Source organism: Limulus polyphemus, unplaced genomic scaffold (assembly GCF_000517525.1).
Source record: "Limulus polyphemus unplaced genomic scaffold, Limulus_polyphemus-2.1.2 Scaffold4903, whole genome shotgun sequence".
Lineage (NCBI taxonomy): Eukaryota > Metazoa > Arthropoda > Merostomata > Xiphosura > Limulidae > Limulus > Limulus polyphemus.
The window spans coordinates 25,149-38,613 of record NW_013670513.1 but is presented as its reverse complement, the minus strand read 5'-3'; the positions used below and the strand labels follow the sequence as shown (position 1 = coordinate 38,613).

General features: G+C 34.5%; 1 protein-coding gene across 1 annotated transcript in view; it reads left to right on the top strand.

Annotated features, from left to right (window-relative positions):
* LOC106471851 (JNK-interacting protein 3-like) overlaps positions 1-13,465 on the top strand; it is a 70,257-nt gene that overhangs the window by 33,976 nt on the left and 22,816 nt on the right. Inside the window, exons 9-10 of the mRNA XM_022400466.1 lie at positions 2,389-2,424; positions 3,194-3,208. Of these exons, the coding sequence (XP_022256174.1) occupies positions 2,389-2,424; positions 3,194-3,208 (51 nt within the window). The remainder of the gene's footprint in view (positions 1-2,388; positions 2,425-3,193; positions 3,209-13,465) is intronic.

Genomic DNA, 13,465 nt, shown 5'->3' with positions numbered 1-13,465 from the left:
TGTCCTCTTTTAATTCAATCTGTCAAGCCAATGTTTGTCCTTATTTTACATTTTTTAATACCTTTAAAACCAAGACATGTTTGTCCTCTTTTAATTCAATCTGTCAAGCCAATGTTTGTCCTTATTTTACATTTTTTAATACCTTTAAAACCAAGACATGTTTGTCCTCTTTTAATTCAATCTGTCAAGCCAATGTTTGTCCTTATTTTACATTTTTATAACCTTTAAAACCAAGACATGTTTGTCTCTTTTTATTCAATCTGTTAAGCCAATGGTTGTCCTTATTTTACATTTTTAATACCTTTAAAACCAAGACATGTTTGTTCTCTTTTTATTCAATTTGTCAACCCAATATTTGTCCTTATTTTACATTTTTAATACCTTTAAAACCAAGACATGTTTGTTCTCTTTTTATTCAATTTGTCAACCCAATATTTGTCCTTATTTTATATTTTTAATACCTTTAAAACCAAGACATGTTTGTTCTCTTTTTATTCATTCTGGCAAGCCAATGTTTGTCCTTATTTTACATTTTTTATAACCTTTAAAACCAAGACATGTTTGTTCTCTTTTTATTCAATCTGTCAAGCCAATGTTTGTCCTTATTTTACATTTTTATAAACTTTAAAACCAAGACGTGTTTGTTCTCTTTTTATTCAGTCTGTCAAGCCAATGTTTGTCCTTATTTTACATTTTATAATACCTTTGAAACCAAGACATGTTTGTTCTCTTTTTATTCAATCTGTCAAGCCAATGTTTGTCCTTGTTTTACATTTTTATAAACTTTAAAACCAAGACATGTTTGTTCTCTTTTTATTCAATCTTTCAAGCCAATGTTTGTCCTTATTTTACATTTTTATGACCTGTAAATCCAAGACATGTTTGTCCTTTTTAATTTGATCTATAAAGTCCATTTATTTATGCATATAACTTATAATTGTTATTGGCTGTAAAACGAAAAAATTAGATTTTAATACTATTTTGATTAATATGTCAAGTGTAACAATGTGTATTCTGTATTGTCATTCTTTATGACCTGTAAAACAAAGCTTATGTTTTTGTGTTTTATATTGAAGTATATATATTTCCTTATTTTAGTTTCCTTATGATCTTTAAGCCTTTAGGCATGACCATCGCTGTATGGGGACATAATGAGTTTTGAATTTCCTGCTAGAAATGTGAATCGAGCACACAAAATCAATTGACAAAGCCTAATCTTCACTGCTGATGATCTCAACTGCCAATTTGTATCCAACATTACATTTGTTGCTGTTTTAAACATCAGTAATATTTGCAGTTGAAAATTGTTCATTTTTTATAAGAAAATAGACCCAAAATGACATCAAATCTCTCCAGTATTTTCACACTTGAAGAGAATTGAACTTGTGCAAGTTGATGATGCTTCTGGCTCTTCAAATCAGGCATTGTGCATTCTATATAGATATTTCAGTATACTGAGATACATTTTTCTTCAATCTTTCAAGCCATATTTTGTCCTTGTTTTACATTTTTTCATGACCTTTAAAACCAAGACATGTATGTCCCCTTCAAATCAGGCATTATGCATTCTATATAGGTATTTTAATGTACTGAGATCTTCTTAATCATGGCACTGTTTACACTTTTCTACTATGTTTATGAACTTTTACCTGTATTGATTTTTCTACTTCATTTGTGATAACCAATAGTCTCATTAAAACCAGGTATTATATTTATTCTTTAAAATACATCATATTTATAACTTTCTACATTACTTATGATCTTTAAAACTAAACCCTGTTTACTATTGTACCATTTTTTAACTTTTCAAGATCAATAGGAATGAATGTATTATGATTTTGTTAACAATGTTTGGTACATATATTTTATGTATTATGATCTTTAAAACCAATTTGTTTATGACTGTTTTATTTTATGTATTATGATCTTTAAAACTAGATTTTGTAAATGACATACAATTTTAAATCCAAGCTTTGTGTATATTTGTTCTGTTATTGTTATGTTTACAGCTCAATGTCCTGCAGGAGTTTAATGATATCGTATTTCTAAAAGTCAATTTATGAAAGCTGCATTGCATTTCATACTTTTAATTAAACTACTTTTGCTGAGAATGCATTAAGCTAGGTGAATTGTTCAACTGTTTTGATTTTTTTTTCGGCATGGTGCATGGCTTTTGCATGTCCATATGTATTGATGGTTTTTTTTTATCTATTTCATTGTAGCATGACAATTCTCTAAAAACTTTAACCTTTTTTTATATTTTATATGTAAATGTCTGTTTATTTTTTATGAATTAGTCGTGTTAAAATGAATTCAATGGTAGGTTTGAAAGACTATAACCTGCATGAAAGTCTGTCGTCAGTTTTACATGTTATGTTTATTTTCTAGAATTTGGGGTGAGTAATGATGAGGAGCATGAGGAGGGTGAGGAGTTTTTTCTTATGTTTCTTCTTTCTAGCAAGCATTGTTCAGTTCTTGTAACAATGTAACACCCTCTTTTTTTTTGTGAATTGTGGTAAACAAATCGTACACTTTAAGTAATTGAAGCACATTGGATGATTTAAGTTTATTATAGATTTTTAAAATGTTTTTAATCTTTTGAGTAATGTTTTAACTGTTAAACATGCTTTATTTCAGAGATAATTAAAGAAATATTCTTTTTATTAAAGAATCAATTTATAAGTAAAACCCATTATATTTATTGTTTAGTGTGATGAAGGTGAACTTTTAAGAATTAATTCTGTCTGTTAAACTACATTTTATGAGTCAATAAATGACAAAACAAATTCTAAATAGAAATGTTTAAGTGCCAATTTCATTAATAAGACCAAAACACCAGGTAAGTGAACATTTAGTGCCTAACATTCACACTACATTTCTCAATTACTCAGAACAGATATTGAAATAGGTTTAAATCATGTGTTTAAAGGGAGTCTAAGTTTAAAAGTCTTACATTTGTAGAAATTGCAGGAAAATATTTTACCTCACATGGGTTTTCCTCTGCAAATCTAATGACTACTTACTAGCTCTATAAATCTTATAAGTAGTAAGGGGGTTTTTATGTGTTAATAGATGAATTTGTTCATTTATAACTTACTGTTAAATATTTTTTATTGTATTATTGTTTTGTCTGGTGATCTTGCTAATGTTTTGCTTTTTTTGTGTCTTGCTTCCCTGATTTCTGCTGATGTAGTTACTGACTTCTTTGGTAAGCATGTTTTCTCTTGTTAAAACTATCAGTGTTACTAGTAAATGTACAGAGATGAAAATGTTACTTGTTGGTGATGAACACCAGTACACTTTAGTTGACTTAGCTGATGGCTGCTGCTAGAAACTTAAAAAGCTATGCTATTAGTGGGAGTACAGTGAAGTCTTGGTATTTTTTAGTATTTTAAATGACTTTTATAGCTCATGAATAAGTTAGCAGCATCAATGCTGTTTATTCTCAAAATTCTTTTATAAATATAGGATTACTGTGTGAGAAGAAGACATTTCAACACACTGTACATATAATATACACTACAGGATTACTGTGTGAGAAGAAGACATTTCAAAACACTGTACATATAATATACACTACAGGATTACTGTGTGAGAAGAAGACATTTCAAAACACTGTACATATAATATACACTATAGGTTACTGTGTGAGAAGACATTTCAAAACACTGTACATATAATATACACTATAGGTTACTGTGTGAGAAGACATTTCAAAACACTGTATGTATAATATACACTATAGGATTACTGTGTGAGAAGACATTTCAAAACACTGTATGTATAATATACACTATAGGATTACTGTGTGAGAAGACATTTCAAAACACCATACATGTATAATATACACTATAGGATTACTGTGTGAGAAGACATTTCAAAACACCATACATGTATAATATACACTATAGGATTACTGTGTGAGAAGAAGACATTTCAAAACACCATACATGTATAATATACACACCACCATCTTATGAAGCCAGTCTTATTCTGTTCACTTGCTCTAGTACAGGGCTACTGATGAGGGTTGTAATTCACAAAACCAGTATGAATCAGTGACAAGTGGTAAATTGAATGACAGATTGGGCTTCACATTCATTTTGTAACATTTGGAACAGCTTGTCTGCTGAATAATTCACAAGAATAAGTTAGTATCTTGAATAACGTACAGGGTTGCTTTGTTAATAATCCACAATTTAAAACACCATTAACTATCTTGCTACGGTTTCTGTTGATTCAACCTAAATTTTGACCCCAAATTGACCTTTAGAATTTCCGTACTATAGCTTTTTGATATGTAGCTTTATGAAAATTTGCAAGCTTTCAGTGAGCACTTTAATGAAGTCTTTTTATTAAACATTTCTCATGAATACACAGAGTCAAAGTGTTAGCTGCTCTGAGTGCAAAGTGATTTTCATGTTAAGATTAAAAATATTTTTCTTCATCTCAAAATTGTCCAATTTGATTTGCATAATTTCTAAAACTTTTTAAATAAATTTCAAACATTTTTTTTCAGAAGTACTTTATATTTTCTGTTATTTCTCTACCCTAGCTCCATATGGACTTGGTAAATTTGGCAGACCACAATAAAAAATATGAAATAAATTTAAATTACCCTCTTTTATCTTTCTAGAATGAATTTAACTAGTTTTTTATCCTAAATAGCTTAAAGCTAGTAACAGTATATATCTGTTTCAACTGAAATTTTAATTCATTCTTGCTCTTTGAATTAAGTCTAACTATTAAATTAGCCACACAAGTTGTAAATTACTTGGTGAACGTGAAGCTCACATTACCCTATCGACTCATGTAACACACGAGCTACTTTCAAGCATACCTCGGGAAAATTTATTATTATTAATATTTATTTTATCTAATCTAATCTTATCTAACCTAATAAGTTTCTAATGTTTAAATTTTAGTTACTTTTATAATAATAAATAAAGAATACACATGAAAAACAAGAAAAATAATACTTAATGGATCTTCCTTTTCTGTTGACTGTCAATGAACCCAACTTTTTATGCTAATGGTACTACTAAACTAAACATTTTAATAAATAATGTACAGAATAATAGCATGTAAAAAAGCAGAGAATGTCCTATAACTATCATAATTTTTCTGGCTTTCTAACTGTATGTTAAGAGATCTTAAAAATTCAGCTAATCTTGTCAATGTGTTTCTTATGGAAATAAAGTTTGAACTGGAAGTGAAATACACAATTCTCTGTACAGAAAACAATGTAATATGATATGTCATTTGATAGATTAATACTTTGGCATTCTGTTGGCTATAAAAATATAGTATTAAACATAGTGACCCTTTGGCAATTTGTGAAAAAGAGGATGTGACAGGTGGGCATGGCAGGAGGAGTCTGATTTTCTAGTTTATGGCCCTGCAAATGATTAAAGCTATAAAAATTTTGCATTACCTGAGTAATAACTAAATTATAATGTGTAACTTACCATAAATTCTATACTTCTAAGATGGGTGGTAAGTAAATTAGAGAAGAGAGGATATCAGAGAAAAAATGTCACAATTAGCATACTAGAGTGAGATTGAGGACCAGCTCAAGAATTATCCACACTTGGACTAAACTAGCCAGTAAACACAATATTCCTGTCAACATCAAATTCTCACAAAAACCCTTCCCTAAATTAAAATCGTTACTAAACAAAAATTATTTAGAATCACACAATACCAACGTCATTTACAAAATAACATGCAATAACTGCCCAAAATTCTACATCGGCGAAACAGGAAGAAAATTGTAAACGAGATTAACAGAACACAATAAAATCATCATTGCAATTCAAAAAAACATGGTATATCTATTAAAAACACAGTCATTTTAAACAAAGAACCCAACATAAGCCAACGAAAAATCAAGGAATCCATCTTAATTGAACAAAACAACCCTACTCTAAACCAACACCCTGTGGTGCCTAGATACCTCTTCTAAGTTTCACGTACAGTTTTTTTTTTTTTTTAGTCATAACTTTTATTATTATGATATAAGAAACAACCTATAATACGTATGTGTTGCTCTGCTTCTGTTTCCACTTAGTTATGCCACATACTGAGTCGGTGATGTACAGTAAACAGATGTATGCGTAATGATAGTAGGGATGTAACCGGCTTATTATGTATTACACTACTGATCTTACTCTTACCAGTCAGTCGTATAACTCTGCTTGTGCAATTTGTTGATGCTTATTTTTAAGATTGTACCTTAATTGAATAAACAGAAAGAGTTGATGAACAAATAAGATGAAAGCACCAAACCTAACACAATTTAAAAAACTACATGCATACAGTTGTGTATACAAACTGATGTTCTGGTCACATTTTGGTCTCTGATGCTTTTATGTTGCCTTAATAATTTGTTGAAACATAATTAATTGATTAGCTTAGCATAGCTTTGCATTTAATATAAGGCAAAGGTTGCTTTGTTCAAAATTGGTAAAATTCTTCCTTACCTAAAATACACACACCAAGAAGCTTATGATGTTTTGGTGATGAGTGATATTTCTGTTGTAACAAATGTACTGTTTGGTGCCTTTATGTTGCCTCTAATAATTGTTTGCTACATAACAAATTAAGTACCTTTGCATTTAATATAGACAAAAGCTGCTTTGTTCATCATTAAACAGTTTTAACTTATCAAACAGAATAAAGAAATGCTATTTCTGAAACACACTTGCCTCTTCTTACACTTTAGCTTTATCCCGATGAATAATTCTCTTTTTTGCCTGTCTAAACATTGTTATGAATTGAGCCTCACTTGTTCCAGTCTTTATACTCTACTATATCGCCCCTAACGATTTAAATCTTGTGACTCTCTCCACCTACATTAATGTGCCCTCTATACCTGATCCGTATATAAGCTTCCAATTATTCTTTCTTATTTACTTTTTATCAATGGCAAAAATTACAAAGATGGTGTTATGTGTTTCTCTTTAGTATTATTACATTTGCAACTTTTTTTTTGAATTATTTGAAATTTTTTTTTGTGGCACTTGAATTTTTTTTACAATTAAAAACAAAATTTGGAGATCTTTTTTGAATATGAATACTCACTTTTATGTCTCAGACATGAAGTCCTCTGATGTCCCGAGTCTAACATTACCTGGGTGTGGGGGCATCTTCCATGGAGGACATACAGTTCCTTATATGTGGAGAGATAAAGAAGTCTTGCATGCAGTCTGATGCTTTTTCTCCTGTTGGCTCTGAGGTTGAGTTTGTGGGAGATCAAGGGCAGACTAGTGAGAATTTAGACACTATTTTCCAGCACCTTCCTTTGCGCAGAAAGCTACTCACGGATCTCGGATTGAAATTCTTGTGCTACATCCTTTTTACAACTTGTACGCCATGTTTGTAATGTATTGAGTGTTTTTCCTGGGGTTTATGAATCTTCACATCCTTTATTGGAAGAAACTGGTCTGTCTGATTACCTGGTCCTTCCACCTTCGCTAGACATTGCTGTACATGCAAGGAGTTTTGCAGATCAGTTGAGGACGGGTGTTGCCATGCCTTTTCCACCTTATTTATTGGATCTGTATACCTTGGCTTTCCATTTCCTAGAGAACCATTATTTGGACTCTCAGAGGTTAGACCCTCTACTTCCTATTTGGGGCACTAGACAAGATACCACTGTTCATCTTAATCAATCTTAGTTTTCCAGAATTCATCTGTCACTTACAGCAGTTTTTCATTTTTTATTGTCTTTGCAACTGTTTTCTGAGGCCCATCATAGATTCCCTGCTCAAATTTTGGAGGATCTTAGTCATTTATTACCTCCACTTTGGTTAGGTTATCTGCTTCTGCTCTCTCTGTGGAATCCCAGTTGTTTTGTTGCTGGGATCTTTTGGAGAGAAATGCCTTACTAGAGGGAGTTTGCCTTCCTACATCAACCCTTAGAGATCTTAGAGAAGCTCTTTTTCTTAGATAATCATTTTTTATGGCCAGAATTTCAGACTCCATGGAATCTCTTGTAGATGTGGCCCATCTACATTCTTCACTCTCTACACTTGCTTCTCAACTGTCCTACACTTTTTCTACAAGATGGTTTACTACATCTCCCATTCGAATTTCCAGACCTTGTCCTTCACCACCACGATCCATTGGAACACAAGGGTGATTTTGACCTTACCAGCAAAGATCGTTCTCCAAGGTGGAGCACAGGTTTTGGCTTGGTGACTACCTTGTGGGGTCTCAGAGGGTTCATGTCAGTATGGGAAGCATTCACTACAGATCAGTGGGTCATTCAAGTTCTCAGTAGTGGATTGGCCATTCATTTCATGTCTCCTCTACCTTTCATAGCAGTTGGCTTTCCACTTCCCATGGACTCTCTTACTTCCAGTCGTTGAGCACAAGCCATCCAGGATCTTCTGCACATAGAGTGCGTCACCTCCTTTCTTGGTGGCTGTTTGTAGTACCACAAAAGATGGGGATTGGCGACAGTTCATTGACCTTTGTCATCTCAATTGCTTCCTCCAGCCTCCTTGGTTTACAATAGAGTCATTTCCTTCCCTTTAGTGGCTCTTTTCACCCAGCTTATGGATGACAAAATTCAATGTTGCATATGTTTACTTTCTTACCTCGTTTGCTGAGTCTTCAAGGTATTATCTCCATTTCATGCATTACAACCAGGTTTTTCAGTTTTGTGCTCTACCATCTGGCCTCAAATCTGTTTCATAGGTTTTTTGCCTAATACTGTAATGAAAAACTGAACAAAGAACACTTCAGAATAATAGACTCAGCGAAAGATGAATAGAAGCTAAGAAAAAAGGAAGCACTCCTAATTCATAATCTACAACCAAAGCTGAACAATCAACTAGCTACATCGCTGCATCTCGCACTATAATCAACTCATTGTGCCTGAGATGGACAAAAAGTGAAAACTTCATCCAACAAGCAATGGACTGTAGAGGAAGCTTCTCTCTAAATCGATCTCTTAGAAGTTTTAGCAGTTAATTGAGCTATACTCAGGGTCTTGAATTGTTGCGAGGAAGGTTGCAATGCTTGGTTGGACAATTCCACAATAGTCTCATACATTTCAAAGCAAGGAAACACTCACTCCAGATCTCTCTGTTTTCAAACAGTGGACTTTTTCCTTTTGGCAAACAAACACCAAATTGTTCTCCTTGCTTGTCATGTTCCATGGATGATGAATCTAGTAGCCTACCAGTTATTCCATCCCAACAGAGCTCTTTCTATGGAATGGATGCTTCATCCTCAAGATTTTATTGGATTAGCTTTTGTCTAGGGACACCACAGGTCGATGCTTTTGCCACACACTAGAATGCTCATTTTCCATCCTTATGATTTCTGGTATTTCACCCTCTGGCTTTGAGAGTAGGATTGGATGAGTCTTCATCTTTATGCATTCTCTCTGATTCTTCTACTTTCCAAGGTTCTGATCCACTCCATGTCCTTTTGAGTTATTCAAGTGGCACCATGTTAGCTGGGTCAGCCCTGATTTTCACTCCTGTAGTATCTTCAGGAGTGTCCACCTCTTCCTCCCTAGCCATCTCTCTTATGTCAGCTTCAGTTGGACATTGTTCGTCCATCAGTCAGTGTTCCTCGACTTCACACCTGGCTTTTATGCAGTCCATTGTAAGACATCAATAATTGACTTCTCAAACAGCATCCTTATTAACACATTCCATTTCACATTCTTCTTTGGAAGTTTCTCAAAGGAAATGGTTTAATTATCGTCAGTGGCATCTCAGATGTAGGTTTAATCCTTCTCATCCTACTGTGCCATGTCTCTCAATTTTTAACAAAGTTTGGTGCCTTCATCTGTGCCTTGTATAAGGCTGCCGTATCAGATACTTTTTTGTTTTGATTCCCAGTTTTGTCATTAATTTCGAAATCATTTTGGGTTATCTGTACTCGTTGCCCTTTCCAAGTTCCTAATTCGGTTATCACAGTGGTTCTCCATGCATTATCACATCCACCTTTTGAACCTTTGGGGTCATGTTCACTATATCATTTTTCATTTAAAACATATTTTCTTCTGTTGTTGGCTTGTGGGCATCAGTTTTCAGATTTGTTTGTGCTTCATGTTCACAGGACACTGGACCATTCCAACTATGTTCTGTTGTATCCAGATAGGTCCTTTCTACCTAAAACTGCAGCAGCCAGGGAAGGAGATAAGGCTATCTCTCCTATTCATCTTTCATCCATTTCCTATTTATATGACTGTTCAGATCCAGATCATCTTTTATGGTCAGGCTCTCCAATGTTATGTGCCACACACTGAAGCATTTCAGGGTTCACGTCACTGGTTATCTATCCATTGGGATTCTTCAGTATCGCTTGACTTATCTTCTGTTACTTTTACAAGTTGGATTTATCAGTTGGTTTGGATAGTTTACTCTGGTCTTTCATTGGAGGAGCAGAGTCTTTTTTGGGTCTCATCCCATCAAGTTTGATATTTATTGATGTCCCTGGCAGCTTGGTTGTATCACTTGCTGGAGGAAATTGTACAGGCTGGTATGTTGACCACTCCTAACATGATTATATAACACTATTTACATAATTTAGCAGTCTCCTCTTTGGATGGGTTTCGGCTACCCTCCATGGCTATTGTACATACCCTGGCTCGATTGTGACAAAGGTAATTTTTTTTATTTTGTGCTCCTTTTTAGGAACCTTCTCGCCATCCTCATTTGGGTCCCACTCAGTGGCAATTGTTGCCTGGTCAGGTATGCTTTTACAAATCTGCACTAGTTACCATTAGACTGAAAACTTAATTTTCAGTAGCAACGAGCTCTGTGAAGATGGGGTGTTCCAAAAGACCACTTTGGTACTTTCTGGGTGGTGAACAATTTTTCTATATCAAATATGATATACAGTACTGGACTGCCACTCATGGACTATCATGAGTAAAGCATAAACGAACTTTGCCCATTTCTGTTAATCCCTGGATTGAACAAATCAGTGTTGATTTGCTTTTCAAAATAGGGAACATAGTTCATTTATTCTACTGTCTCCAGATCAACATTCCTCAGGAATTTCCAATGTGAGTCCCTCCCTCTCTTCTAGTGGAGCAAGGGAGTCCTTACCACTTTCAGTTTCCAGTCTCTGGAGTGGTGGATAGAGGTTTATTCCTCCTGAGTGATGTTTGCACTCTTTATTCCACTCAAGGAAAAGATGGCAAAGCTGGATACCCTCCCACCCTTAACCCTGGATGGTTTTCCCGGGTGTCTAGTGGGGAGGTAGACCAGTCTATGTGGGAGCCTCCTCGTAATTCCAGTTCAGAGATGACACTTCACTATCTGGTTGTGTGAGTGTGGCCCTTCTTTTTGGTCATTCTGTTACTTCCCATGATCATGGAAGAGGGTCATCGATTCTACACACGGAGCATCACATCCATGAGACATTGGTTGAACTTCATTTGTTTCACATCCTCTTCATAATTTCAGGGGCAGGAGATGTTACCTTGCCTTCCAGGTTAAGGAGCTAAGATTTTGGTTCGTAATCACAGACTGGATGATCTCTGTTCCTTCTGGTTAAGTGAGGCATGAACTGGCTCCATAATTCTGAGTTTGTTGCATTCTGTGCTTCTTCAGGTTGGGGGAAGACTTGTCCAGTTGGGTGTTGCTTGCCTTCTCTTTGTAATCACGGTGGCTCAACATGCAACATTCTGTAACTTTCAGGTTGGTTGTTTGGGTCCTTAATTCCGAGTTTAGTTTTTTGCATTTTGTGCTTGCATTCTCTTTGTAATTCTGGTGGCTCAACATGCAACATTCTGTAACTTTCAGGTTGGTTGTTTGGGTTCTGAATTCCGAGTTTAGTTTTTTGCATTTTGTGCTTGCTTCTCTTTATAATCCCGGTGGCTCAACATGCAACATCCTGTAACTTTCAGATTGGGTACCCTTCATATAATATTCCTATTATATAATTATATAATATTGTGCTCCCCATGCTCTAGCCACTACACCTTGGATCTAGCTTTGCATCCACAGCCCTGTAATTTGAATGACAAGATGTGGAATCTTGTGTGTGTGGTTCAGCCTGGACGAATCTCATGGACTCTGTAGCTGACTGGCCTTTACCGCCCACATTTAGATTTCATTTTATCTGGGCAAAGAGCATATTTGTTCCAGAAGTAGTGCAGACTCCCACTAGTTTGCTTTATTATATCTCAATTTTGCACACCTGTTTTTCTATGCAGACACTTTCTGTGTGGATCTTGCCCTCACCTGCCCCTCCACCTGGTCAATGTGAGATTTTAGCTAAGGTGGTAGTGAAAGTGGTTTTTGGAAGTGTACATTTTTCTATACTGAAAATTATTTCTGATAATACTTATCTCCTTTATTATTATCCTGTTCTTCCTCCCCAATATAGCCAGTGTTCAATCTCGAAAAAGTGAATAAGAAAGAATAACGGGGAGCTTATATACCAATCAGATATTAAGGGCACATTGACATAGGTGGAGAGAGTCGCAACATTAAAATTGCTAGGGGTGATATAGTGGTGTATAAAGACTATAGCAAGTGAGGTAGAATTTGTACAAAGGCTTAGATGGGCAAAGAAGAAAATGTGAGAAGAGGTAAGTATTATCGGAAATACATTTTCGATATAGAAAAATGTAAACGTATGTGCAAAACTTCTAATGCAGTTGTGACACAGTTTTATACAGTGTTTTTGTTTAATCTAGGAGGTCAACTGTTAAAAGTAGAATGATAACATTAAAAGTATTATAGTTTAAAGTGTGAAGTTACCTTAGTTTGATTAATAAAACTATAGAAGATTACATATTTTGAGTTGTAACATGTATACAGTAACCTTTATTAAAGATTTTCATGTAATGTATGGAAAACTGTTGTGCAGTGCATATAAGGAATGATTAAATTTGGTAATAAAGCAAAATTAGTGTTATATAATAATGTCCATTTCCTTCTTTAGTACAGTTCTGACAGTAGATGACCAGTCATGTGGTCTGAAATACAAGGTATTGGTCACTCAGTATATGCTACACGCATATATATATAGTGACCTTACATGGTTATGTCTCAGTTAGAATGCTTTGAAGAATTTGGATGTTACACTCAGGAGAAGATGAACGGAAGCCAGCCAGTCACAGAATGGTTGTTACAGAATGTATGCTCCCCCCAGGCTGATGTTATAGTTTTTCATATTCCTGAACAAGGCAGACAGATGATTGTTAATTGTTGCTCACAAAATCGAGAGATTCCTGCTCTGAGATTGAATGGGATGTTCACAGTTGAGTTTTGATGTTTTTTCAGTCTAGAGATATTAAGACTTTAAAAGTCAACCCATAGGCAGATATCTGTTGAGATGTGTGCCATCACAACAATGCACAAACTAAAAAGGGTATCAGAATCATCTTCAATGGACCAGTAATACATGTTGAAGTATTGAATCATCTTCAGTGGACCAGTGATACATGTTGATGTATTGAATCATCTTCAGTGGACCAGTGATACAT